Genomic DNA, 27115 nt, shown 5'->3' with positions numbered 1-27115 from the left:
GAGGTTTCTGAGATTTTTGGGTTAGGGTTAGTTGTGTCCGACTCTTGTGACCCCATGGATAGCAAGTTGGGGATGGCATTCTTCAGGTGTCTTGCATCTCCTCTGATCCTATGCACTAAAAATATTTTCTTAATAACGGGAAATGATCTAGCAACTATTCACAGCACAGAACTTGATTTTCCCTCATTGCAGAAGGTCCCATGTTCAATCCCCAACAGCTCCAGTTAAGGCTGGGAATGTCCTCTGTCTGATATCCTGTAGAGCTGCTGCTGGCCTGTGCAGACTGTACTAAGCTAGATGGGCTGATGGTACTTACTGGGTATAAATACAGATACACTATTGGCAAAACCTATTGGTGTTTTGCAACTTTCTGACTAGTTGCAGGACCTTAACCAGACCTAGCAGAGTAAACGCAGAATCCACGGAAGCAATTGGCAACTTGGCTGCAGACAGGATAGACAAAGTAGGAACCAGGAACTTATAGTTAGGTGTTTATTATATACAGTGGACTATTTACAGGAACAGAACACGGATCTTTAGCTAGCTCTCTCATACACGACTCACAACTCCTACACTGACACAGAACAACTGAACTCCTGAACTACCAGTTAGTAGACCATTAATTATCACTCCCTTGGGAGAGCTTGACCAGTCAGGGAGCTGTCTCCATGCCTCTGTTATCTCCAGGCAGACTTACTCCTTCAGATTGCCTTCTGGCTGTCTGCCAAACCTTAATTGACTCTGTGTGAGTAGCTGTACGTACACAGTTTCCCAACATACACCTGTGGCTTGCTAGCAATATCATTGCATATCTTGGAAAAGGTAGCCAAATTCCAGGAACACGTTAGTTTTTTCTCTGCTTGTACAATCCTTATCTGTTTAGGAATATGGGCTTGTACCGAATGCATATGCTGTCAGTCTGAGAGAAGGGGCACCTAAGCCGGCATATTCAGAACTCTGTTTTGGAGAGAAATACATACGATCTGATTTAGTACTGCTGTTGACTTGGGCACAGTGACACTTGCTATAGCTTTCTCAGTGACTGAGACGACCAAGATAGGACAATGTCGGAGTTATGTTGTGTCAGTGTCTCAGGATTTATCCTCTGATCACAACCTATAGATGTTAGCTATCAATAGGCTCATACTTTGTGGGTTAAAATTCTCTTCTTGCTCCAGAGTGCCTGACATAGTGAGTAATACAGCCTGGGTAGATGTCAAGCTCAGGTTCTCGTAACCCCTGCCACTACAGGGTCCACCATCATTGACTGAGAGGTCCCCATTGCAGAAGCTTCTGCTGTTGTGTCTTGGTGCCCTTGGTGAGCACTTGTCCCAAGCGTGTCATCATTCTCTTTCCGTACCCCACTCCCTGGCTTGAAGTTGAAACAAACGCCTTTGGTGACAGCAGCATAAGTTCTGTTTGAGTTGGCTGTTGAGTTAATCTATGATAAACCTCTTTTGGAGGAAGCAGGACATTTGGCTGGAGCAGGTCAGTAAACTGCCATTCTCTCTCACCATCACAGGCCCGATTCCCCTTGGTGTCTGATCACACCACCACACCTCTCCCCTATACATTTATATGTGCATGCAAACTGAGATCTGCCAAATGCTCAATATTAGAAGGGAGTATGGGAATATTAATTTGGTGCCTGGGTTCTTCCAGTTAAAGGAAATATCCTAAAAGAAACACGACTCCAAAACAGAACCAAGGCATGAAATACAGCTGTGCATCAACAGATTAACTAATCACACTAATTCTGGAAGAATCTGGAGGTGGGGAGGGGAAACGAGATGCAAGCAAAATAATGCTCCCAAGTGTCTCATAGCTCTAGGCTGAGGCATGAGAACAAAAATAATCATAAGGTAAATCCACCCAACTTTAGCTGTTATGTTTGGTGTTCTATATATGATGCAATTTGCTAAATCTAGGGGGAAAAGATTTGCATAGCTAATGTCCCTAGTGTATAGCCTCCTAATTTCCTGTTTTCCTAGTTTAATCTTTTATTTCCAATTGTCCCCCCTTCCCCACAATCTGGTCCCATCTCTGACTGGTAGAACTGCGGCTATGCTTTTTTTTGTAAGTATATTTTGCAAGCCACGAGTCTAGCCATCACAATATCTCCCAACTACTCTGAAATAAAGGTTGAGAAAACACTTTTCTTTGAAATCTGATAAAGTGCCAGCAACTACAATGTGAAGCAAATGTGTCTTGTTTTCCATTATCTGGGTAGAAAGGTGATGATCTTCTTCCCTTGAATTTTGGACTTGTGTGGCTCCCAATTGAACTGCAGCAGCTAGAGAAATTTGAGATCTTCCAATCCTTGTTTTAATGGCAACTAAGGACTCATTCCATGATGCTAAATGTGTTTCTGTTAAATGGTTGTGAACTAATAGTTTTATAGGTCTGTTCTGGTTACTGTCAATGTTTGATGCTACTTGATGCTTTTCTGATTCCTTGGTCACCTCATGAGAGCAAGAGCCCTTCCTGAATTTGTTTCAGTTACTACCAGCTTGATTTAAATTACACAACAATGGAGAGAAACCTTAATGCTCAGATTTCAGTACTGGTTCCATAACTGCTTTCAATTGAATAATGGGTTGGTTAGAGGAACAAGAACTGTCACTCTCCCTGCAACTGTCTCGTTCTCAAAAGGTCTGCTGTGGCCAGTCAATATTTTTTGTGGACTGAATCTTGACAGCAGATTGAGCAAGAAAGGCAAGAAAGATGCAGGGTGAGTCCAGTTCAGCAACAGAGCAATGGAGCCCCCATCTTCTTCCCTCCTTAAAGACTGCAACTCGATCATCGTAAGGTGGTAGCAAAGCTATCAAAAAAGAAGTGGAAACCCAGCTTAACATATGTATATATTCCGCCCCGTAGCTGAATGATGATGCCATAATCCAGTCATCCAATAAGTAGATACTTTCCCCCAGGATTGCAGTTTTCATCTAACTTTGAAGCACATTCAGAAATAAAAACTACACAAGTTAATGATTAGAATAACAGCTGACAGCACAGTATTTTGAATTCTGAAATTTAGGAGAAATCGTGACTGGCAACTTGAAGAAGTTCTTTATTCTATCATTGCCGGCTGAGCTCTGTTTGCCTTAAAGTAGTTGCCCTGCTGTTCCTGTCTTTTTGTATGTTTTTTGCAGGGTGTGAGTAAGGGATCTCTGCATTCTTACCACAAGATGGAGCTCCAGGAACTAGGTTTTTCAAACAGATAAGGACACTTAATGGATTTTCCATTGACTGCTTTTATATATTCAGTGGTCCAAACTGTGGAAGTATTCTAATGAAGGATTCTTTCAGAATGCCTAAGACCACCGAAGTTGTTGTTTGGTGGTTGCAAAAGGTCACTAAGCTTTTTAGGGAACATGGTTGTCTGACTTGCTCAGTACCACATAGTGTTTCCACTGAGATTACTTTATTTTAGAAAGCAACCAAAACATTTGTGGACCTTGCTTTGATTATGGCTTGGTGTGCGTGTGCAGTATTAAAACATAGTTTAAAAGAACCTATGTTCTTTTTCTCCAAACAAACCATGAATGGTAACCCAAGAACAAACTTTAGTTTCTACTCATGATTTGTTTGGAGAGAAACAAACCATTAGCCCAGGTTTGCAATTAAGAATAAACCAGATTCTGGCTTCCTCCTGGCTTGGCTTGATTCTAAGTGTGTTAGGAGCAGGAGAGCAGCAACTCTCTGGAAAAGAAACAAACCCAAACCCATCTTTCTTGGGGAATGGGTAGGGGATTCATAGAATCATGCAACTTACTTTGACCTCCCTGTATACAATGTATCAATACATTTTAAAATCCATTCTTCGATACTGAACAGTGTTGTGTCTTTTTTAAAGTTTTTAAATAAGCCAAGTGTGCTTCGTGTGGCTGTCACCCAGGCTGCCATCTAAAGTCAAATGATTATTACAGCCAAGAAATGTACATTTGATGCTTGCTTCAGATCTTTGTTGAGTGGGGTAATTTATCCAGAGATTAATTGCACTTAATTATATTGTCAAAATGAGTTAGTTGTGTGTGCCGTGCTCAATTTGAACGAATTTGTACTTGTCTCATCTATTTGATGGCATTGCATTGTGATGGCATCCCACTGCTACTCACACAGCATCTTTTATTCTTGCTTGCATAGTTTCATTTTGCTGTATTTGCTCATCTTCGAAATACACATTCAAAACATCTTCTGTTATTCAGTATTGAGGGAGCATTGTGATGCCTGAAACCAGTGTGACTGGGTCTCATTTCTGCTTACATGAGCATATGCTATGTATTTCAGGCTGGTTAGAATTCCCCACTCACTCCTTATTTACTTTTCCTTCAGTCAGGACACATTCTGAGCCCTCATCAAACCTTTTGGAAATCCACAAATTGAGTTAGGAAGTTTAAAAGCATCATAAACTGGTTTGAGTAAAGGGATTGAATAAACAGAAGACAGAACTTCTAACCTGACATTTGTTTAGGCTCTCAACAGCTGTTGAACCTTTAACACTTCAAGACTTCCAGAAAACCTTGCTGAATAAGGTCCACCAAGAAACCCTCCTATGTGGGAATGTTACAAACTGAGATGCCCTATGAGAATGACAGGAAACTGAGTGTTTGCAAACTACACAATGCTCTGTGGAAGAGACGGGGAACCTCTGGCCCTCCAGATGTTGTTGCACTCCAACTAGCCGCAACCATCATGGCTAACAAACAGAGATGATGAGAGCTGTTGTTGGCATCCATTGTCTTGGGAGACAGTGGAGAAGTGCACTTGGGGTAGGGGATGAAGTCCAGCTGTTGGAAGGTTGCAGTGTCTGCTGTGGCTGCAGAGACCAATACGGAAGAGACATGTTTTGTTGCAGCTGGGGCAGATGAAGGTATCCAGTAGTGCTGCTGCAGATGCAGCATAGCGTTTCTTTTCTCTTCACTCCTCCCAGTGGTCATTCCTCCTCTGGTCACTGCTATGAATTCACAACCTGACAGTCGGTCTCCAGGCACTGCAAGGGATTCCCACACGGTGTGGTTGATGTTGCCAGCTTGCAGACATCTTTGTAACGTGCAGTTGGTCTGCACACAAGCCAGATGTTGGAAGCCTGCTCCCCGTAGAGCACGTCCTTAGGGATCCTGCCATCTTCCATTCTGTGGAAATGACCAAGCCAGTGCAGACAGTGCTAAGACAGGAGTGTGAACATGCTGGGAGAGCACATCTCTGTTTGAAACTCTGTCCTGCCATGTGATATACAAAATCTTCAAATCACAGTGCATGTGGAAGGCTGAGGTTGCATATATCCCATCACTGCATTTGAAGAGAACAAGAAACTACAAGGTATTAGCTGTGTATAAATTTTATAACCAGTGAAGCAACCTTTCATAGATGGTTGAGTTACCAGATTATACATCTCTGCCAGTGCCAAATGTATTTAAAATATGATGTTTGTATGTACTTAGCACAGCATGAATTATTATTTTTTTAATCTTCCATGCAATGATTTGATTGATTTGTATTTTTTGTAATCTGCTTATTTCTCCAGATATACAGTGTGGCTACCATGCAGTAGTAAAAACCAGAATAAAACACAAAGTTGTATCCAACTTAAGTTATACTTGGAACAGACCCACTGAAATCAGTGGACTTAAGCCATGCCCATTAATTTCAGTGGCTCTAGCCATGAGTCACACTTAATTTGCTACAAACTCATAATCCCTTTCAAAGGCCAATTTACATTGAAATAAGTTAACAATATCTAACCTGCTTAACGAATGCCAGCAAATTAGGCATTCTATTTGCCTCTCTATTAGAAATCTTTCAGGGCCTTCCATAGTTTCACTGACAGTGAGCTTCTGTCAGTAAGGACCCACTTAAGCAATGCTCATCAGATTTGTTGATAATGTGGGATTTATTTATAAATCATTGGAATATAATGAAAATGTATCTCCCTCATTGTCTCTCTCCTCCATTAATATATTTTTATATATACTTCCTGTATGAAGTAGTGTCTATTATATGTTTTGTCTTTTATATATTTCTATATAAAAGTTTAAAACATTGGATTTTAACATCTGTATAGTGTCTGAAAGCATTATATGAAGTGCACATGTGGTTAAGTCAATAAATTCTGGTCCCTTTGGGTTTCATTTGTCTGTCTTACTGGAACAGGATGTTTTTATTTAAATCAAATCCCACAAATTAGACATTCTTACAAGAGAACATGTCTGATTATTTTCTTATTACAGTTTGCTAATAACTTTTCCAAAACCTGCCTTGTCGTAGCATATAAAAACTGCTACAAATATGGTATCTAATTCTGGTTAGTAGGTGGACAGACTTGCCGTATGAAGTATTATTTAAAGAAAAAAATGTACAAAAAAATTAAAACTGTCTTTTATAAATTAAGGAGATAATAAGCATTCATTTTATTTCTTAAAGGTAGCACTGTATTTTGAAAGAGAAAAACTAGCAAAGCTTATCACTTTGTGCAATGGGTCTCAATTAATGAGATGTCAATAATGCCAACGAGAGAGCAAAAAAGGGAGGAGAACGGGCTACTTACTATGAGTTACTCATTTAGCATGAGGAGTGCTATGCAGATAGTTGCTCAAAATTGAGTTCTGCAATGTACATTTGAAATGAATACTTCTGCTTTAGCTCGTATAATAGTTAATGGAAATCTGGTAGACTTTTAAACATTAGAAGGGGATTGCATGCCATTGTTTCCACAAGTGGTGTTCATAGTGGTACTGCATGTTTGAGTAACATCAAAGTGATCCAAGTGTGGTTCCCTGCATATAAAAAATACCTAAATACCTAATACTTAAAAGTGTCCGGGAGAATGACTTGGATTTAAAAATAAAAATTCGAGTATCACAATTCAAGTAGTCCATAGTAGGTATTAAAAACACCTATCCTGGGTGGAAGACTACTTTCACCAATTCGTTTAAATTAAAATAAATAAATAAATATATCCCTACACTAAAATGATTTCATGCAGTTGCATCCATGTCAGGGCGCTTTAATGAGTAGCAGGGCTGTGTTTTATTCCCAGACAAGCTAAGCCTGCACACAAATTTTGTACATAAATCTACACTTATTGAATTTTAATTCCTGAGTTGGATCTGTGGGTGAAATACAGGTGCCAGCAGAAGCTATTCTGCCAAGGATTAGATTTAGACCAGGGAGCTTTGCATCGACAAGATAAAGGCTGTAATTAACATTAAAAACTGCAGAAATAAAGGCAGTTAATAAACATGTGTGTTGTGTGCAGGCAAGTTGGTTGCAATCCCTTTTATGATTCCCAGAGAGCATATTTGTGATTGAACATAATGGTTTATAATGCCATTGGCTTGCTTTTCACACAAGGGCAGCCCCCCCATCTTTTCTCCATTAGGTGTCTCAAATAACTGCTCCTTTTTTTCCTGACTCCCCCGTCTGCTTCTGACTTGCGTTGGAAAATATAACACCACACAGCAAAAAAAGAAGTATGTTCAAATTATTTGGCTTTAATGGTTCTTAATTCCTTAACTCCTGGCTTGAGTGCATCATTGCATTCTTCCATTTTATTAGCATACTCCACTATGTAGAATATGGTGGGTCTTGCTTTTGAGTAAATGTGCATAGTATTGGGCTTCATGCCTAAAATTCCAACTATGCGTGTTCCTATTTATTACATTCACACCCTCCTTTTCAATATACTCTCAAAAGAAATCATAATAACTTATTGGTAGTAAATGCAGAACAGGGAATCCAACAAAGATCAAAGAATTAGGCTTGGAGTGGAGGAGGCAGTTCTCAAGTTAGCCACATAGCAAGGTGTTCAGTGCTTGAAAGATCAGAACCAGTATGGTTTGGAAATGGATCAGTATGCCTTGGAAATGCTTTTGACAGTGGTGGTAGAACCTAGCCATCATAACTAGTAGCCATTTACAGTATAGTCTTTTGCTCCATGAACTTGTCTAATCCTTGTTTAAAGTCATACAAGTTGGTGGCCATCACAATCTCTTGTAACTAGCTTCTCTTAGTAGCTTGAAAAATAATTTACTAGAATGTTAAGAGGCTGGCAGCAAGGAAAGGTACTACCTTGTAGAAGGGTACTAATAAATTACGTTCTATCATGCAAACAAGGAATGGAGCAATCTGTGCCTCCATTGCCATCCTGATCACCCCCTGCTCCATTGCCATCCTGATCACCCCCTGCTCATGTATTGCTACCAGACAAAGAGTTAAGTACAAGGTTGATATAAGTTTTGATAGTAAGAACAGCAGTAATGGAAGAGAATGAGGGCAGCAAGAGATGAATGCGTATGTTACGCATTTTGGCATGAAATTTAGAGAATTATGCTTGAGCCTTCATGGAGGTCTTTGAGATTTTGGGACCTGGTGTATGTTTATATATGAATACAAATGTCTGGAACCAAACGTAAATGTGTGTAATTATATACAAAGAAAGTGGGATTTTTATTCCACCAAATACCCTCCCCACTCTTTCCTGCCAAAAGGAAAATATGGATATGCAGACAGAGTATTCCCCAAACTTTCAATTCAAACTGCTAAAATAAAACTACAAGGGCTGTTAATCCTTCTGCTTGCGGGTATAGACTTGTATCAACAACTGTGGTCAAGAGACATTTCAGCAGCTTTGTGGTAGATTTTGCAAAATTAGGTTCCTGCTGATGGTTTTATGACTTCTTCTTAAGTATCCAGCCTAGACTACTGAAGATGGTTTGGATGGGCCATTAGTTATTTAAAGGATGGTAAATTTTTAAGTTCATAATTTAGTTTTATGGACGTTTGTTTTAGATGGTACATGAGAAGGCAGCAAAATGTACCAAAATGTGTTCATACCTGCCAAACTTCTTTAAACATTTATATTTTCTTTACCTTGCTCCTCAGATGTAAAAGCTTACATATCAATAATTTAAAATTTAAAAAGACAACCCCTGCCTTCAAGCTCACAGTTTAAAAGTCATTACACAAAAGGAAAAAGGGGGATGGGGAGGTAGGAGCAAGACAAAAAACCCTCTAGTCCATGGAATGTGTCTTAATGTCAGGAATGTCTAACTGGGAAGGTTTGTTCTCTCACCCTGTGTTTCCTCGTCTACTGCCAGGTTACTAGAGACTGTTAAATAGAGACTAGGCACAAATCTGGCTAGTCACACCTTCAATAGTATAGGTCCCTCTTCAGTCTTCTTCTCCCTTTCCTGATCCTTCCTCATTGCCGTTGCAAATGAGAATTTTATTTGTTTCTTCAAGGCTCCCCCTCCTCTTACCAACGTTACAAAACTCCAGCTGTTTGCTGCTCATTCTTCATCAATACTTCATCAAGCCCTGACCAAGCCTTCACCTATGTCTTGAAGGTGCAAGATCCCCCAATTAGCAGAACCATATGCTGCAAAGTTTTGCTAAGATGTACCCACTCTGATTACAAGTAAGGAATAGCATGTTTGAATACTCTCTCATATAAAAAGCCTTCCCATACGGAACACTTGCAAGTTAGGGACACAATTGCTTTTTAAATTCAGTTGTAGTGGAGCAATGGAGACAAGTTTTTCCTACTGTCTGGTGATGGTCTTTTTTTATAGTATACTTAAAACCATTTGCTTTTTAGGGGCTACCCCACATTTTCTTCAAAAAATTGCTTTGCATAGGTAAATACCACAGAGTGAGCAACATTTTCAAAAGTAGGGGGTCCATGGCTTGGCTTTTGAAAAATAGGAGGGTTCTCAGTAATTAGCTAATTGGGAACACTGCTCTACATGGATGAACACAGTGGCTTGCTTCTGTTTATACTCAGGCTTCTACTTTCATGGAGTCATGACCCAATAAGTTCCCAAGCATTGAGGCGTAAGCTGCTTCTCCTGCACAGTGTCTCAGCCAGAGGCCTCTCCACCTTCACTAATTTGGCGTGGAGGGGTGTTGGGGTATCTGACTGTGTAGGCAGGAGCCTGGCAATGGGGAAGGGGTTGTCTTCAATGTCTGGGGCTAGTGATAACCAGTGATCTTGGATGAGGGCCCTCGTGCCATTGTCAGTGAGCAGGTTGGTATTGGCATTGTTGTGGGTTCACAACAAGCATATCTTGCTAGAGAGTGATTTTGAAAGGACAGCTCATTTATTACAGAAGATTGAAGGCCTTATGTGATGAAAACAATGTATAATTCTCATAAATCCTGCCAGATGTCGACAAGGAATAATGTGTCAAGCAACAGAGCATTGAGGGATGCCAGTATGGGCATTGGTTTAAGTGGTTGCCAGTGTCATCTTGATTCTAAAAGCAGGAAAAGGGGGGCTTGTAGTTTACTGTATAGGAAAAATGCAAAATATTTCAGTGAATATCTGTCTCCTGGTTGGTCACTTTACATGCTAGTTCCTAACGCCTGGGAGCTGTTGCTCGTTTGGGGAGTTTGATCCCATAATGTAAAGTTGTTTACTATGTTTTAATGCACAGGGAAAGGTAAAGGTAAAGGGACCCCTGACCATTAGGTCCAGTCGTGGCTGACTCTGGGGTTGCGGCGCTCATCTCGCTTTATTGGCTGAGGGAGCTAGCATACAGCTTCCGGGTCATGTGGCCAGCATGATTAAGCTGCTTCTGGCAAACCAGAGCAGCGCATGGAAACGCCGTTTACCTTCCCCCCGGAGTAGTACCTATTTATCTACTTGCATTTTGATGTGCTTTCAAACTGCTAGGTTGGCAGGAGCAGGGACCGAGCAACAGGAGCTCACCCCGTCGCGGGGATTCAAACCGCCAACCTTCTGATTGGCAAGTCCTAGGCTCTGTGGTTTAACCCACAGCACCACCCGCGTCCCAGGAAACCCATCACTAAATAACTGGATTTGGTTAACAACATATCTGAGATGCTATTTTCTTTCCTTCCAGAGACCCCAGCTCTCCTTTCCTTCACTGAAGCAGAAATGGGAAGAATATCGGCTTCAGTGTTTGGAGTATCTCCATGAAACACCCCCTCTTATGGCAGGTAAGGCTGCTCAGCACAAATGGCATTCACAAAGAGCATCCTAACTGCATACTGCTACAGTTCTCATAGGCCATAATGTATTTTCCATCATCTCTCCTTCTTATTAGTTTCTGCAACCTGGTCTACAGTGTCTTGAAGGGCCAAGTTCCTAACGATGGAAGGAAATGAATTTTGCTAAGTTATAGAGTGTGCGCCTCACCCAGCTAGAAGAGAAGGATTGCAGCTCAGTGGTAGAGCTTGCTTTGCATACAAAAGGTTCCATGTTCCATCCCTGTTATCTTCAGCTGGTGGTGGAACAGATGTCTTTCTGAAACCTTGGAGACTCACTGTTGGTCTAAATGAACAGTACTGAGCTACATGGGTCAATAGTCTGATTAAAATTAGGGGATATTGTGTGGGATGTGGGAGGGAGTCAGAAACAAAAACAATAGTGGGCATCAAGTGCATTCCCCCCCCCGTCCCATATTTGATAAACTAATTGTGGAGTGGCTCCACCTAGGCATGTACTTGTAACTTTTGCTGCTGGGTGCTCCAGTGCAGTGTGTGCCATAATTATTATGGGGGTGCCAGTCCATGTACAAGGGAGGAATTCCCCTACCTCACATTACAATGTTCAGTAAGCTGTCCCCCCTTTTTTTGCTATCTGCATTCAGAAGGGAAATGATTGTGTTTTAAGACAACATTTTATATATATTTTTAAAAAACACACGTATTGGTATTGTATTAATTAAAGGCATTTAGGATAGCTTACATTAAAAGTTTAAATGTTCAAATATTAAACATATATATTACTGTAAGTATACAGTATCAGTGCATCATAGTGGTAGGAGTAATTTAGTCAGCTAAAATTACTTGGTAAAACAAATATGTATTAACAGGCTTTCTAAAACTGGACTTGGCAGGTGTCTATCAGAAAGGGTTCCAGATTGGGACACTCTTGCTGAATATGTACCCGTTCCACTATAATAACCTTGATGAAATAAGGCAGATGGAAGAAGGCTGTATTGGATTGTTTTAAATGTGTGTATGCCCATATCAGGAGGAGGCAGCCTAAGATCCAAATTATGCAGGAGTGATTGTCTTTTTTAAAAATTTCATTTTACAAATTATTTTCATCATGCCCTTGCTTTATCACTTACACATCACAAAATGTTGGGTTGTTTTGACTATATGATGGTATCAAAACCTGTACCAACCAACTGAATGAAAACACAACCTACTGTAACAAGTTCAGGTTTCTGGTCATTTGGTTCCTAGTAATTTGAAAAAGAAAGCCTGCAGCATTAAAATGTTCTGGTCCCAACCCACTGGAATGGATAAGACTCAATTTGTAGCCCCCCCCCCCCATATATATTAAAGCATTAGATTTTTCCATTGCTGCTTCTTAGAATTGTCCTGTAACATTAGAGAATGACACTCGCTGGTAGCAATAATAGTAAGAAGGTATTAATCTCTCTTTGCTCTGCTAGGCAGCCAACTACACTCCTAGGCTGATGGTTTAATAAATCTGAAACTGAGCCTTTAGCATGTTGAATAAGCTATAATGCTGATTGGTGGGCTTTTGTGTGAGTATTTCAGCAATGTGTCAGTGTGTATAGTGTGGAATTAAGAGCATGACAGCAGATCATTTGTATTGAGAAAAATACATAAGGTATGTTGAGTTATTGAACTAGCAAATGCAATGCCAGAGACGTGTGTTGCAAACCAGACAAAGCAGGATATCTGGTACCAGGATAGTACCTTCAATGGCAGCTGCTCCTCTTCCAAAGGCTACAGTGATAATCTTATCAATTCAAGACCAAGTTGCTGGTCAGCTGAGACAGGTGGAGAACCACTGAGGTCATACTTAGCCATTTAGCAAGTAGAATTGGAGCTGATGGTGAAGCACAATCACCTTATGCCAGGGATTCAATGAGGAAAGCGACAAGGACCCAAGAAACGAGCTGAGGGCACATGACACAGCTGTCTTGCTGAAGCTAAGTAGATTAGGGTCTGGTCAGTATCTGGATGGGAGACCACCTAGGAACCCCATGAGTTTCAAGATAGACGATAAAGGGGATAGAAGTATATTGAATTAATAAACAGAATGGCAAGAACTTCACTAACAAATGCTGTGAATTGTTTGTGCAGTCTGTATTGAGTCATGCTATTAAATTACAGTTGTAGCTGTCTAGCAGCTTGAAGTAAATTGTAAAGATAGAATGGTTATTTTTCCTACCTCCTTCCCCCCCAATGTTTGTGTCTATGTGTTGTGGGGTGTTATTAGGGAACGGGCTGTCATTATTACAACACTCGGTTCTGGATTGGGTTTCTATTCAGTCTTAGTTGCTGAACAGGGCTGTAGAAGTATTGAGACTGATGATTGGTGTAAGACACAAATAATGGATTTAGATCTTTTTTGGGGTGGGGGGGTGGGGGTACCTATCTAATATTAAATCCTCCCAATTTGGACTCTTGCAATGCAACCTCATAAAACTGCTTCTTCATTTTCTTCCAATTTCTCTCCAAATATTATCTATCTGTAGAAGGCAAGTTCTGCAACAGGACATTTGATGAATATGCATGCTGGCCTGATGGTCTGCCTGGCACCTACGTGAACATGAGCTGCCCTTGGTATCTTCCATCACCTAGCCCAGGTAAGTATGTTTTCCTATCTTTGAAGAACATCTAGTATACACAATTTCTCTCCCACCAGCCTGCTAATTTTATTTATATGTTTGTTGCGTGTATATTCTGCCACTCCTTTAAAGAACTCAAGGTGGAAGACATGATTCTCACTTCCCATCTTATCCTCAAAAACAGGTAGATTAGGCTAAGAGAGAGCCCAAGGTCACCCACTGAGCCTCATGGGTAAGGGGAGACTTGAATATTGCGCTTCTTGGTTGTGGTTCGACACTCTTAGCCACTAACTTGCTAAGTTCATCTGGAACTCTGCATGTGCCCAACAGCTATGTGTGTAGTCTGACTTCTCTCTGAACAATGAGTGCAAGCATCACTGTGGTATAATAGTAAATGCATGTGCAGTGTAAACCCAACTTGATCATGAAAATATAAGTGGCAAGCAATAGGGCCTTGCAAGCCAGAAACATGAGCAGGTCTGCATGAACTTAATTAATCACACCCACACTCACACACACTAACTCCTTTTTGTAGTTACCACTTAGGTGCTGGGTCATGTAGGGTGGGAAATACATTGGGACTTGGTGTTACTTGAACAAAGAGGTAATTGACGTATGGACTGGTTCAGGACTGTCGGTTTTAATTCCAAAGATCCCTTCAGTATAAATGGGGGGTGGGGTGGGGCGGGTGCTATGCTGAGTATGGGTGGGAAAGACATTGAAGTCCTTTTTTCTGACATACCTCTCTCTCTCTCTTGCATGAGTATTCATATTGTATTATGTTTGGTTGCTAGCGACTGTTATCTTAGGGTCATCTGAAAATTAATTTACAAGCTCTTTATCAGTTTCTCAATCATTAATAAACATATACATTATTTACAGCTACTTAAAAATTTGCTTGTATTAATGTGCAAAATTGTTGACTTCCCAATTAATTGATATAAGAGCCCATCAAACGTTCTATAACTCCTTTCAATAATTCTTTCCCCCCTTTATCTAATAACCTACATGCAGGATTAAATGCCTTCCCTTCAGCAAACCTATTTATTTTCCAACTTAGGACTCGGTGGCAGTCATTTGGCTGCTAACAGCACTAAAAATCATCACTGCAGGAGAGAGCCAAGATTTACCATAATCCTGTACCTCAATAAATTACCAGAATGTGCTGCATCTTTCATGTACTTTTGCAAATAAGCAAAAGCTGAATTATCTTGGGGTAGAATACAATTTTCACTTAAAACACATTAACATTTGGATCTCTTCAGAAATTTTCATTAAAGGATTGCAAACCACTTTGGAAACAAATTAAGCTTTATAATCCTCTCATTCCTGTTACTATAGTATATCCTAATTTTTCTTTGTTGTCCCAATAGACTTGATGATGGGCTGTGGCAGTCCTTGGTCTCCTCAATTATAAATGGACATGTAGTTGTTTGTGTGTGCTGTTAATCTAATCATACTTTTACTTTAAAGTGGATTACTACAGTGCAGTCTATGTGGGGCTGCCCTTGGGTTTATAAACTCCAGCTGGTGCAGAATGCTGATCAGGGGCATCTTGCTGACAACACATGAGACTTTTGTTGAAACATCTGCACCGGCTGCCCATCCACTACCAAGTCAGGTTCAAGGTCCGTGTATTAATTTACAAAGCCCTGAACAACATAGGTAGAGGGTACCTCAGGGACTGCTTGAACCCTTATATTCCAGGCCAGCCGCTGAGATAATCTGCAGCAGCATTGTTGATCATTCCCCAAGTTGGCGAGACTCATTTGATAACTACAAGCAAACCAAGTCTTTTGTGTCATTGGCTCTGTATTAGGAGAGGGGTAGTACATCTGCTGGGAGAAATGTCACATTCCTTCTGGGGTAGCTTGTCCACCTTTGATCTCCACCCAGTACTCAGCTCCCACCTGTGGCTCCTAGAAGCTATCAGCATACAACAGCAGCCACCCCCTAGGAAACAGCTTTAACTGGCCAGCTAAACCAGGTGAGGCTAGCTGATAGGTCTCAAATCCTCAGTGAGTTAGGGACTTTCCCTGCATTTGAACACATACTCTTGTGGATTGAGTGGACGAAACCAATTGCGTGTCAAGGCCCCAAGCCAGCCCCCGTTAGAATAAAAATTCACACTGACACAGAATTTTGGTTTAAGGTTAATGGGCAAAAAATTAGGCCACAACTTTAAACCACAGGGAACCCGCCTGTAGCTCTCCTTGGTGTTCCCAGAGGCCTGGCATGGCCCTAGCCCCTCAAGTGGACTTCGGACAGGATCCAGGCCCCGGATTCCTTCAACAGAATACCCTTGGTCAATGGAGGGGCAGGCGATGGTCGACCTCCCCTCCCCCACAAATCAATGAGCCAATGCCTAACCGCCAAACCTTACAAAGTTGTGATGATTGCTAAGAGGTAGGCGAAAACCAAGTGGCCAAATGGAAAAATTCCTACCTGGCCCCCGTCCCAAGAGAGAAGTGAGGGGCAGATGGGGCTCACCAACCTACAAAGGTAGCCCATCTAGGAGAAGGAAAACTCTGATCCTAAACCTATGCTGCCTTGCATAATAGCTTTGGGAAAAGAAAAGGTTAAGGAGTAAACCCTGCACAAATCCAGAGTGTATTCCCTAAGACAGTTGGATGGCACCTTGCATGCCTGCTTCCGGCAACTCCCGCAGCCAAGCTGGTGCCCAACACATTGCTTTCCTTTCCTTTGGACCGCGCCAGTGAGGCCAAGAGTCTTGTCATCTGAGCAGCCCAGGATCTCCATGCACACTGCCCATGCTTGTACCCTAGAGAGGTCACTTTGATGCTGCTAATTGCAGCGGTTTGACTTCACCCCTTAAGGCACACTCCATTGTCCCCTGAGACAGAAGAATGTCAACAAGGGATTCAGCAGGCACCTTCTATCCCAACTTTTCAAGGCCTGCTGAAAACTTGTGTATCCCGTCAGACTTAAACAAACAATTAAGAATATATCTTTCCATAATTAGTTAATTTATTTCTGATTTTAACTTTTTATATAGTTTTATTGTATAGCTTTATGTGTAATTATTGTAAATGCTCTGATTTTTAAAATAAATAAATAAATAAATAAATAAATAAATAACAGTATATGAATATTGTTATAAATAAAAAAAAATGAATAAACTTAACTTCCCAAAACCTCACCACAGCAGCAATGTGATGGGTCTTCCTCCTTGGGCCTTAATTATGTACTAAAACCTAATCAGCATATGGGAAAAAATCTTTTTGAGTTTCCTTTGCCAATCTGGACATTAAATCCTTTTCCAGAAATTATGTAACCAGATAAACTAAGTTAGGTTTTTCATTAAGTGAGGGTGCATAATGGATTCCCTTTTAGACAGAACTCTTACTAAAACTGTTGTAAATAAGAATTTGTTTAAGTTAGCAAAAGTCAGGCCATTTCACGTAGCCCAAGATGGCAGCAGCTGCGTAATTCTAAAGCCACCTACTTCTCTTATTTCTGCCTTTATGTAGAATAATAGTGCAAAGAGAGAGCTAATGGTTCTGCCACTCCTTAAAATTTAATTAATTAATTAATTAATTAATACCCTGCCTTTTTTCCTGACAGGGATTCAAGGCAGCTTATAGATAAAAACTGTAGAGTCTTCTCTTCAAGTATTTTGGCCACTTAGAGCTGGCCAAAAATGAATACATGTACTAAAGCTTCATAGCTGAACTTCTGTCAAGTATCAAGATTATTAGCATCTAAACCGGTAATTTTATGAGGGCAAGCAGACCTAGGGAGGCTTGAACTCGGAAAATGTGTAACAAACCATTAATTGCCTATGTGCAATAAAGGCTTCAAAAATAAATTTACCATGATGCATACTTTGTTAGGACTGGCTACTTTTGTCAACTTTGGCTCCCAGCACCTGAGTTTTCCTCTGTCAAGTGGAGCCCAACTAAGACTGTCAATTTGGCCAAAGAAGCTGTGGTCAAAATTAGTCAGGTGTCTCACAGTTCCTTAAAGGGTGAAAGCCATGAACTATTTCGTGTTGTATTCATCAGCTTTCATTGTCCATGCAGATGAAGAGGTTTGTAGCTCTCTCAGGTTAGAGTTTAATTACAGCTATCACTATTGGTAATAATGCAACATGATCACTTGCTTTTAAAAAGAACAGAAATCTGTGTAGTTGTTACTGGCAGTTAATTTAGTGGGCCTAGACACCTGGCAGCAGGAGCGAAGCCTGTCTTGCATGGCCCACTGGTGAGCGCTTGGCTTTAGAGAGTTTTACGATGTGGGCATTTACCTTATTTGCACTGCCCATATTCATATTTGCTGTGAACGAGAACATTTGCGCTGTTTCTCCTGAATCACAGATTTTGTTCACCCTCAATGTACTTCACACTCCAAGATAGAAACTACAGGACCCCCCTGACCCCCTCCCGCCCCCCAAAATGAGCTTTGCTGGCAGATGACACATCAAGCTTGGCAGAAACTCTAGGAAGAGGACAGTGAGATGAAAATTTATTTTTCCGTATTGTAGCCAAGCGAGAGTATCATTTGCTTTTTCATCTCTTCAGGGGCTTGGTTTTTGCAGGCTTTTGTTCTCCCTACAACCCCCTTTTGTCCTTAAATAATAGCTGCCTTGCTCTCCCGCTCCTTTTTTAAAAATGAAGATCTCTATGAAGCCTATAAACAGCTTTTAATTTCTTAGAGATAACGTCCAACCTTATCAATATCCAGGATACTTTCATTTCTGCTCTTCCTCGAGTGAGTAGGAAGAATACTCAGGGGCTCACTTTTTCAGGTCTTTTTAGGTGGGGGATTTTTCCTGAGCTAAATGTAAAAAACTTGCCCAGTGGTAAATCAAGCACTGGTAAATTTACCTTCCCTTTTTCAACCATGCTGAGACAATTTCTGGCATTCAGTGGAATCACTGCAACTGCAAAGGAGCATAAGAATATCGTGTCCTCAGGAAAATAGAGCTTTCTCTTTTAGAGAGGGTATCTATCTCTTGTTACTGTCACTGGGAATGTAATCTCATTTTTGTTACCGTTTTATAATTTAAGCCCTGCTGCCAATAACACTGTGTAGACCAAGAAAGCTTGGAGTTGCTACGGTAATCCATTTTACATTTTATGACTCCTTCAGGGTCCTAATATTTATTGTCTAATGGCCCTAAATCCTCTTAAATAGAAAATCTTCCAGGGACGCAAGTTCCAAACAAGAGTTATAGGTGCAGTAACCACATTTGTTTTTCTTATGCCCTCTGGAGTACACAGGGTTTTGCTGCAGACTGGTGCAGCATAGTTATGCCTCAGGAGCACTGATACGATGTGTCCTTATGGCTTGGTCATAAGAGCCAGGGGCAAGAATGTGTTGCTTCAAACTATAGCCTTACTTCTGAACAAAATGCATGGCAGGTCAAGGCTTTACTAGATGTACAGGATGCAAGTAGCACAGTTGTTTCAACTGGGTGTTTAGTGATGCATTCCTTCAATACAAAGATAAATTTGATTCTAACCCATTTAATTATTATTTTTTTCTGAACTGTGTCCACAGTACTTATTATTGTGGATTGAGGGAAGCAGACATGGTGATATACTGGTTGCACACTTATCTAGTTCCAAAGAAAGCGTTGGTGGATGGGGTTGCTTTTGAACATTTGAAGCTGCTAGGTGAGATCATACAGGGATTTGGAGTGTGATGTCATCAATGAGTTTTACCTGAGAAAGCAGGTAGTTAGCTTGATCGAGACCCAGGTGGCTTGTTTGACTTGGAGTGACTCTTCCCATCTTCAGCTGCTTCACCAGCTATGACGGTTCCTGGTTGAGGATAGCCTGGCCACAGTGGTCCATGATCTGGGAGCCCCCAACTGGGTTACAATCATGCATTGTGCATGGACCTCTGCTTGAAGACAACTCAGAAGCTTCAGTTAGTGCAGAACACAGCAGCCACATCTGGTGTGGCTGGATAGGATGCTTTTTACACTGATCCCTAGGAGGCTGTGCTGCCTGTCTGTTTGCTTCCAGGCCCAATTGAAGATGTTGGTTTCAACCTTTTAGTGTCCTGAACAACTTCAAGGCCCAAATACCTGAAGGGATGTCTCCCGTATACATACCTGCCCATGTCTTAAGATCTGCTGCTTTATGTGCAATACGTTTTTGCATGTTATGTGTCAACAAGGGAGAGAGCTTTCTCTGTTATGGTGCCCCAACAGGAAACCATCTCTGTTAGCTTTTTGGTGCCAAGTTTAAAAAAAAAACAAAAAAACTGTTTGCCCAGACTTATGTCCTATTTTTTAAATCCATCATGTTACGCATCACTGCATTTTAAAGTTGGTTTGATAGTTTTACAGCTTTATGACAGCTTTTTGGTCTTGTTTTGTACATTGGCCTGATACATATTTGATGAACAGTGGTTTTCATATATTTTAATAAATTAAATGGAACAGCCATTGGGTTCCCTGATCCCACTTACTGCCTAAGCCTTTACTATATGGCACAGGATAGATGAATACTGAACTACATCACCTTTTCTTTTTATGTAAGCCCCCATATTAAGTTTGTTTATTTATATATATACCATCATTTTGCAAAACATCAGGGCAGTGTACAACTACAGAAAAACATTTAAAAGCAATACAAGCTAGACATTCCTGCATGTTATGTCCTGAGTGTGGAGATGGAGTTGAGAGCCAAACTCCATGTAATTACATTTAAGGTATTTGACATTACTACCACGATACGCTTGCAGACTCGGTTGGACAGAGACCGAGAAGGCTTATTTTGCTCCCAGTGGTCTGCCATGCATAGCTGGCATTCTGCGCTTAGTTTGGTGAACCAGATTATTCTGTGTTATGCTAAATAAAGTAAAGATTTGGTTTGAAGCATGGAGCTTGGGCACCTGACACGCTTGAGTTGAATTATCAGCATAGATGAGTATCTCAGCATGTTTCTCATATTTTAAATGGTACTAATATAAGTCTGCCTGAGAAGGTAAATGTTGCAAAGAAGATAAAAAACATAAAATATGTAAATACTTTATAAATTATTAATAATTTCATTTCTGCAAAATAGTCTTAAGTTGCAAAGTGCTAAGCTTGTGAAATGGAGTCATTTGCCTCTCATCAAGCACACAGGCTGTTTAATTTTGCACAATGATTCATATTTGCATTGTTACCCTTTCACATTCCTGCATTTTATTGACGATGATCCTCCAGGGAGCTTTTCTGTTATAGGCCAAATGGTCCCCAGGAGGCACAGGTCCCTACTACTTATTTTGAAAGTGCTGCAGATAAAAGTTTTATCCCCCAAACATGTTCCAAATGTTGACTTTTAGAATTTCTATTCATCACCTTAAATTTTATTTGAGCGAGAGCAAAATCCTTAATGGCGTCATGTTTATGAGGGAACCCACTTTTTATAGCTTTTCCTTGAAGATAATGACAGCAGATTCTGGCTTACTTCCAGAGTCATTTTACACTTCTGGGGCTAATTTACTTTGCTTCCTGACAATTGGAGTAACCTGAAGTGAGTTAGGGAAGAGCAGGAACAAGTGCTCAATCAGCATAATTGCTTTTGCAAGAAACAACCTGGCTTTGCATATATGAAAGCAGCTTGATTATCACCATCCCTGGAGTCAAATTAAGCAAGGGGAATGTCCCTATTGAATGAATACAAATGCAGAGCCTTATTTGAACAGTGTGCTAGGTGGGTGAGAGTCATTAGGCTGTGAACTGCAAATCAGCCCTGAGTGCTCACTGGAAGGATAGATCCTGATGAGGAGGGTCCAATATTTTGTCCACTTCATGAGAAGAGAGGACTCCCTGGAAAAGACACTGATGTTGGGAAAGTTTGAGGGCACAAGGAGAAGGGAATGGCAGAGGACGAGATGGTTGGACAGTGTTCTTGAAGCTACAAACATGAGTTTGACAAAACTGCGAGAGGCAATGGAAGACAGAAGTGCCTGGCGTGCTCTGGTCCATGGGGTCACGAAGAGTTGGACACGACTAAATGACTAAACAACAACAACAGACCTATTTGGATTTAGACACAGGAAGGAACCCACTTTCTGTGCATTTTGATTTTTTTAAAATGGGAAATAAGTAGAAACAGTAACTGGATAGTAATCTCCAGAGATAAAAATATCACTTGAATGCGTTGGAACAGGTGGTTAAGGAGATGGAGTTGCTGGATATGTTGAAGCCTCCCTGAGGAATCCTGCTTTAGAAGAGAAATCCAAGGGAAGATACTGTTAAGGGATTTGGGTTGGGCTGGGTGTCATTGTGGGATCCTCTTCAACCCTGTGATTCTAGAGATGAAAGACTGGGATATGGAGAAGGGAAGACTGCTAATATGGGCAGACTAGTTCCTTGGTCAAGTCTTCTATTTTGTAATATAAGCTAGGACAATATGTTTCCATTGGAACTAAAGAGCTGGAAACATAAGTAAGGCAAAAGTGGCTATACATTTCTTCCTTCCTCACGTGGTTGGATGTGATATCATTGAAAGATGCATGTCTGTGTGTGCAGGTCTGGCAGTATAAAAGAACAGTAGACAACTGGTGCTGGTGACTTGCAGTCTGTGAAGATCCAAATGCTAAAGTGCTGGGGTTCCCCTAGAAATCTGATGGGACTCAATATCTTTTGGAGCTAATGCTGTTAACCCCCATCTTATTCTCAGCCTGTATTTATAGCACTAAAATATAATATATTTTCAGTGACGTAATTTAAATGAATCCAATCCAAGGTACAGACTGAAACCTCTGAAATGTCTTCCTGCTTGAATATGGGGCATGTATAATGGTACCTTTACAGAAGTTCTACAGATGTATAGCAACACAAAATAATGGTTTATTTCCATAATGGAAAAAATACTGTATCCATGAAATATTGCACTAACAGAGATGCCATGGCATAGGTCAGGTGTGACAACAGGAGTCAGATTCACTTGAATAAAAGTTTGATACTGAGTTCCATGTTGTGTTGAATATTATCATTGTGCATTATGCCTAACTTAGAAATGACTGTACAGTTTCAATACTTTTTCCATGTCTATAGAAGAAATTTGAGATTAACACTACCGTGCTTAGTATTTACCTATAGAAGCTGGCTTCTTTCACATTGGTACAGGTGTGTTCTAAAGTGCTTCATATTATTTTCAAGATCATTTTTAGGGGACTTTTATAAATTATTCTGCCATCGTTGTGCAAAGGGAACTAAGGGTGGAAATAAAAGGTAGTTGTAGACTATTTTTGTTGTTCTCCATGGGGAGACAGACTACAAGTTTTTAATGAATAGAAACTTGCTTTGCCCATGAAACAAAGATTGCTGAAAGCCGATGTGCTGCCTGTGTGATTGATAAATTTAGGTTGTGCTGGTTGAGTGGAACTGTTCAAAGAACAAAGTCTTGTGCTAGGATATATTATCTTTTGCCATCAAAGGGCAAACCACTCTGTCAAGGAGCAGCAAGTCAATCTACCACAGCAAATAATTTGGCTATTACTCATAAACAGCAGATTCACCACTGCCTTCTGAAAAAAAAACTGTTACCTTTTCCAGAGCATTTCCCCTGTCGAGAATTAAGAAGAGTTATTAAATTTGGGACAACTTACGATTCTCAACACGTGTGCAGAGTGCACTGAGGGGAAACTCTACTCTCTGCCTCTTCTCCCTCAGCTTGTCTTTCCCTGTCTGGGTAAAATGTGATAGGCTAGGACATGATGTAATTTGTTTCAAAGATAAATTATGTGGCAATTTATTCCAAAGGACAATTGGGTGACTAATCTTCCACCATTCCTGACACACAGCTGTAGTAAAATGCAGATCAGGTTGGTTGTTTTAAAGGGGGAAGCATTTAATTTGTTTTTTTATTTCCAGCATAAGTGAGCTAGCTAATGAAATATTTGTGAGCCTCCTGGCATGTGATAACATATTTCCTATATCTAAAAGTGTTTTGCCAGATGTAGTATTTGATTTGATTTACAAGCTCATCCAAGAGCAAGATAAATGATGACATTAACTCCAGTTCTAACTATTGGCCTCCCCTCTCAGTCTTTTATCAGCAAACAGGGACTGTTTGGATTCTGGGCACCAGTCCATATCTTTAAACATTTAATACTAATAAGGTGTAATTGACATGGAATTCAAGCAAACAGGCTCTATTAAGGCTATCGCTTCTAAGAAACTAACTTTTTGTGTGAAAGCATCTTACGTAGAATGTGAAATAAATCAAAGCCCTGGCCTAATTGTGCAGCTTTACAGCATCATTTTTAGAATATTGGTCTCTTTTGTGTAAGCTTTAAATGCTTATTGATTTCTTCCAGTTCGAGGCAACTTCCATGGAAAAATAAGATCCCACATGAAGAAGAAAGGTGATGGCAATTGGACATTAACATAAAGCTGTTTTGATCAAAGCTGGTGCAGCAGCAGAAAAACACTTTCATAAAGACACTGTGTCATTTTGTAGAACTCTATGGCCTGTGTGTGACATTGTTTTTTGTCTTTGTTGCACCTTATGAAACACATCCTTGCCACTGCAACCTAATACAGCATTCAGACATGCCTTTTGAATTCCTGTGTTCTAAATAACTCCCGTCTTGTTAAATCCTGGCCACTTTTGACATGCCAAAACCAACTCAGCATGTGTCCCCTCCCCACAAAACATGGAAGACTCTGGTGACTGGTGAAATTCAGGACATTTGTTTTAAAGCAAAAAACAATTGCTTTTAGGTGTTTTGCACAAGGTAAAATGTATTTAAATACAAGCTAAAGAAATGCGTATTTTAAAATAAAGATGTAGTTATAGCATAGAACATAGTATCAAATTGGCTGGAACCAGAGTTGCACTTAGCAGAGTTCCTGAGGAGGTGGTTTTTTTTCCTCCAAGGCGTTGGGGGCCACAGGATTTGCACAGGGGAATTGGGGAAGATTACTTCTTCCTCCAGCGAGGAGTCATTGCTGGATCTTAGTGCCTTCCATGAATGGAAGGAGTCCTTTCATTTGTGGTTCAGTCAGTCTAGATAAACATTTTGATTTACTGATTCAGATTTCTGAAGCTCCTGTGGAATGTCTGGGCTTGTATGAATGCAAAACTTGCATATTCCTGGCCAAAGGGAGATTTCAACTGGGAGAAGCATTAACAATTTTTATGAATAGCGGTATATAAATATTTTTATAAATAAAAATAAATGAACTTCAAATTCTGGTAATGCCACTTTTAAAAAGTAAACTCTTAAGTTTTCTTAAGTAAATTATCTGAGATTATTTCTGTGTTTACTATGGCAGTAACAAACTTTAGTATCTTTTGGTTACCTCTCGGCTTCTGAGAGTGCCTTGTTCCTTGTCCATAGAGAACATTTAGATTGTAACTTATTTGCTGACATGGATGCCAACCAAATGCTAATTTCTATCGAGTGGGATGTAAATTATTCTAAGAGAAAAGCCATGTGGTTCAGGAAATAGGTTCACTTTCAAGTTACAGAGTTCAGATCCATGGAGTTGTCACTTGCCGATTTTCTGAAAAACGTACAATGAACTTGCTTCACTTTTCTAGTAGAAAAACAGTGTCAAAATTCATTAAACTTGAAGCCTCAGAGGCTGGGTTCAGATGTAAAGCAAATCCATGGTTTGTGCAAACCATTGTTAAGAACCATATCATTGTTTGATCATATACATGTATAACAGACAACCAGTGCTTGTCTGCTTTTGTTTCCCATCTATTCAGGACCCAGCTTAATAAGTCCACTTGAATCTCCAAGAAGGGAGGAGAGATGAGGCACAACAGACACAAGGCTTGTTCATATCTCAGCTTGATAAGCCAAGATATATGTTTGTGAAAACTGAGCCATTAAAAGAAACCATAGTTTACCTAAACAAGCCATGGTTTCATGTTACATTTTTGTAACATGATATGTAACATGAGATATGTAACATGATACAGATATGTAACATGAGAATCCTAAAATGTCTTAGAAGCAGCTTGAACTGCTTCTATGTCAGTACTATGGATAAATATACATTACTGAAAGCTGTCGGGGGAAGTACCAGGCTAGGGCTTTCTGCTGGTTGATACTAATAATGGGTTAGATTTTGCTTTTGTTTTATGTCATCTTCCATCATTATGTGCTTTCTGGTCTTGGATAGGGCAAGTTTACCGCTTCTGCACACTGGAGGGCACGTGGCTCCTGGAGGAAAATTCTACCATTCCGTGGAGGAACATATCTGAGTGTATGGCTACTGATGAAGTAAGTGCCTAAGATTTTGCTGGAATAATCACTAGCCTGTATGCCACATCCTCTGTCCCCACAGACTGCTACAGCAGTAGTAATTACAGATAGGTAGCCGTGTTGGTCTGCCATAGTCAAAATAAAAAAATTCCTTCCAGTAGCACCTTAAAGACCAACTAAGTTAGTTCTTGGTTCAGTAGTAATGGTAGTGATGTTTTTTAAATGTAGGTTTTCTGTTAGGTAATAAAGCATGCTACCCACTGCTGGTTGCTCGAATTCAGATTGTTTCAAAACTTCAGTGGAACTGAAACAAGTAGCATGGGCACGGCATTCTTTAGTCCCAATGTTTATCAGGGCTGATACTAATTATTGCAACCAGTATAGAAGCTGCAAATGTTGAAAGAAATTGCTTGCATGTGTGACCATAGGGGGGAGAAAGCAAGAAAATACACTGACAATGTGGTATAATTTCTAGTGGTTTCTCCCTTTACAAGATACTTGTGAAAGGCAATGGGAAATGGATGGGGTTGCAAAACTCATCTTTTTAGCAGTTTTGTATTTTCATTTACATTGCCTTCAGCTGGGCAGTACCGACTTAGACTATTATAATAACCACATGGACTTTTTTGGAGGAACTCTATGAACACGCACCAGCTTAAACCATGGGTAGGCAAACTAAGGCCTGGGGCCCAGATCTGACCCAATCGCCTTCTAAATCTGGCCCACGGACGGTCCAGGAATCAGTGTGTTTTTACATGAGTAGAATGTGTCCTTTTATTTAAAATGCATCTCTGGGCTATTTGTGGGGCATAGGAATTCATTCACCCCCCCAAACAAAAATATAGTCTGGCCCCCCACAAGGTGTGAGGGACAATGGGCTGGTCCCCTGCTGAAAAAGTTTGCTGACTCCTGCCTTAAACCAAAGGATTTCAATGCTCAGAGGTTTCTGAAGTAGTCTGTGTTGCCCCACAAGGTTTTGCAATAAGCCAAAGTACTTGCAAGCAATTTGTTGGAAACTTAAGACTTTAGAAAGCTGAATGCAAAGCTGTGTAAATGTTCCTCATCACATGAAATTAATTGGGGGCAGTCCAGCGGAAGTCAGACTACCATAATTACTATTGAACCTAAATATAGCACTTTTGAGTTTGCAGCACAGTAATCTTCACAGCAACTCTCTGTGAGGTAAGGTTATATTGGGCTGAGGTTAAGAGATGGAGGGTTGCTTAGAACCACCTTGTGATCCTCCATGACAAAGGTGAGATTGAAAGTGGTGATTTTCAAGCTCATTTTAGACATCATGCTACATCAGCTTTTGGCTACAATTGTTTACTGTAGGGGTGAAGTGA

At 40.4% G+C, this 27115-nt stretch overlaps 1 protein-coding gene across 3 annotated transcripts in view; it reads left to right on the top strand.

Annotated features, from left to right (window-relative positions):
* GLP1R (glucagon like peptide 1 receptor) overlaps positions 1-27115 on the top strand; it is a 101845-nt gene that overhangs the window by 36586 nt on the left and 38144 nt on the right. Inside the window, exons 2-5 of one of the 3 annotated variants that reach the window (XM_082214857.1) lie at positions 10866-10962; positions 13488-13598; positions 23868-23915; positions 25687-25787. In XM_082214857.1, the coding sequence (XP_082070983.1) occupies positions 10866-10962; positions 13488-13598; positions 23868-23915; positions 25687-25787 (357 nt within the window). Of the gene's footprint in view, positions 1-10865; positions 10963-13487; positions 13599-19126; positions 19220-23867; positions 23916-25686; positions 25788-27115 lie in introns of those variants that run through there. The other 2 variants (XM_082214858.1, XM_082214859.1) reach the window with 2 other exon arrangements.

This window comes from Podarcis vaucheri (assembly GCF_965113315.1).
Source record: "Podarcis vaucheri genome assembly, chromosome: 3".
Classification (NCBI taxonomy): domain Eukaryota; kingdom Metazoa; phylum Chordata; class Lepidosauria; order Squamata; family Lacertidae; genus Podarcis; species Podarcis vaucheri.
Note: the sequence above shows the minus strand (reverse complement) of the source record. Positions and strands in the feature narration are given on the sequence as shown.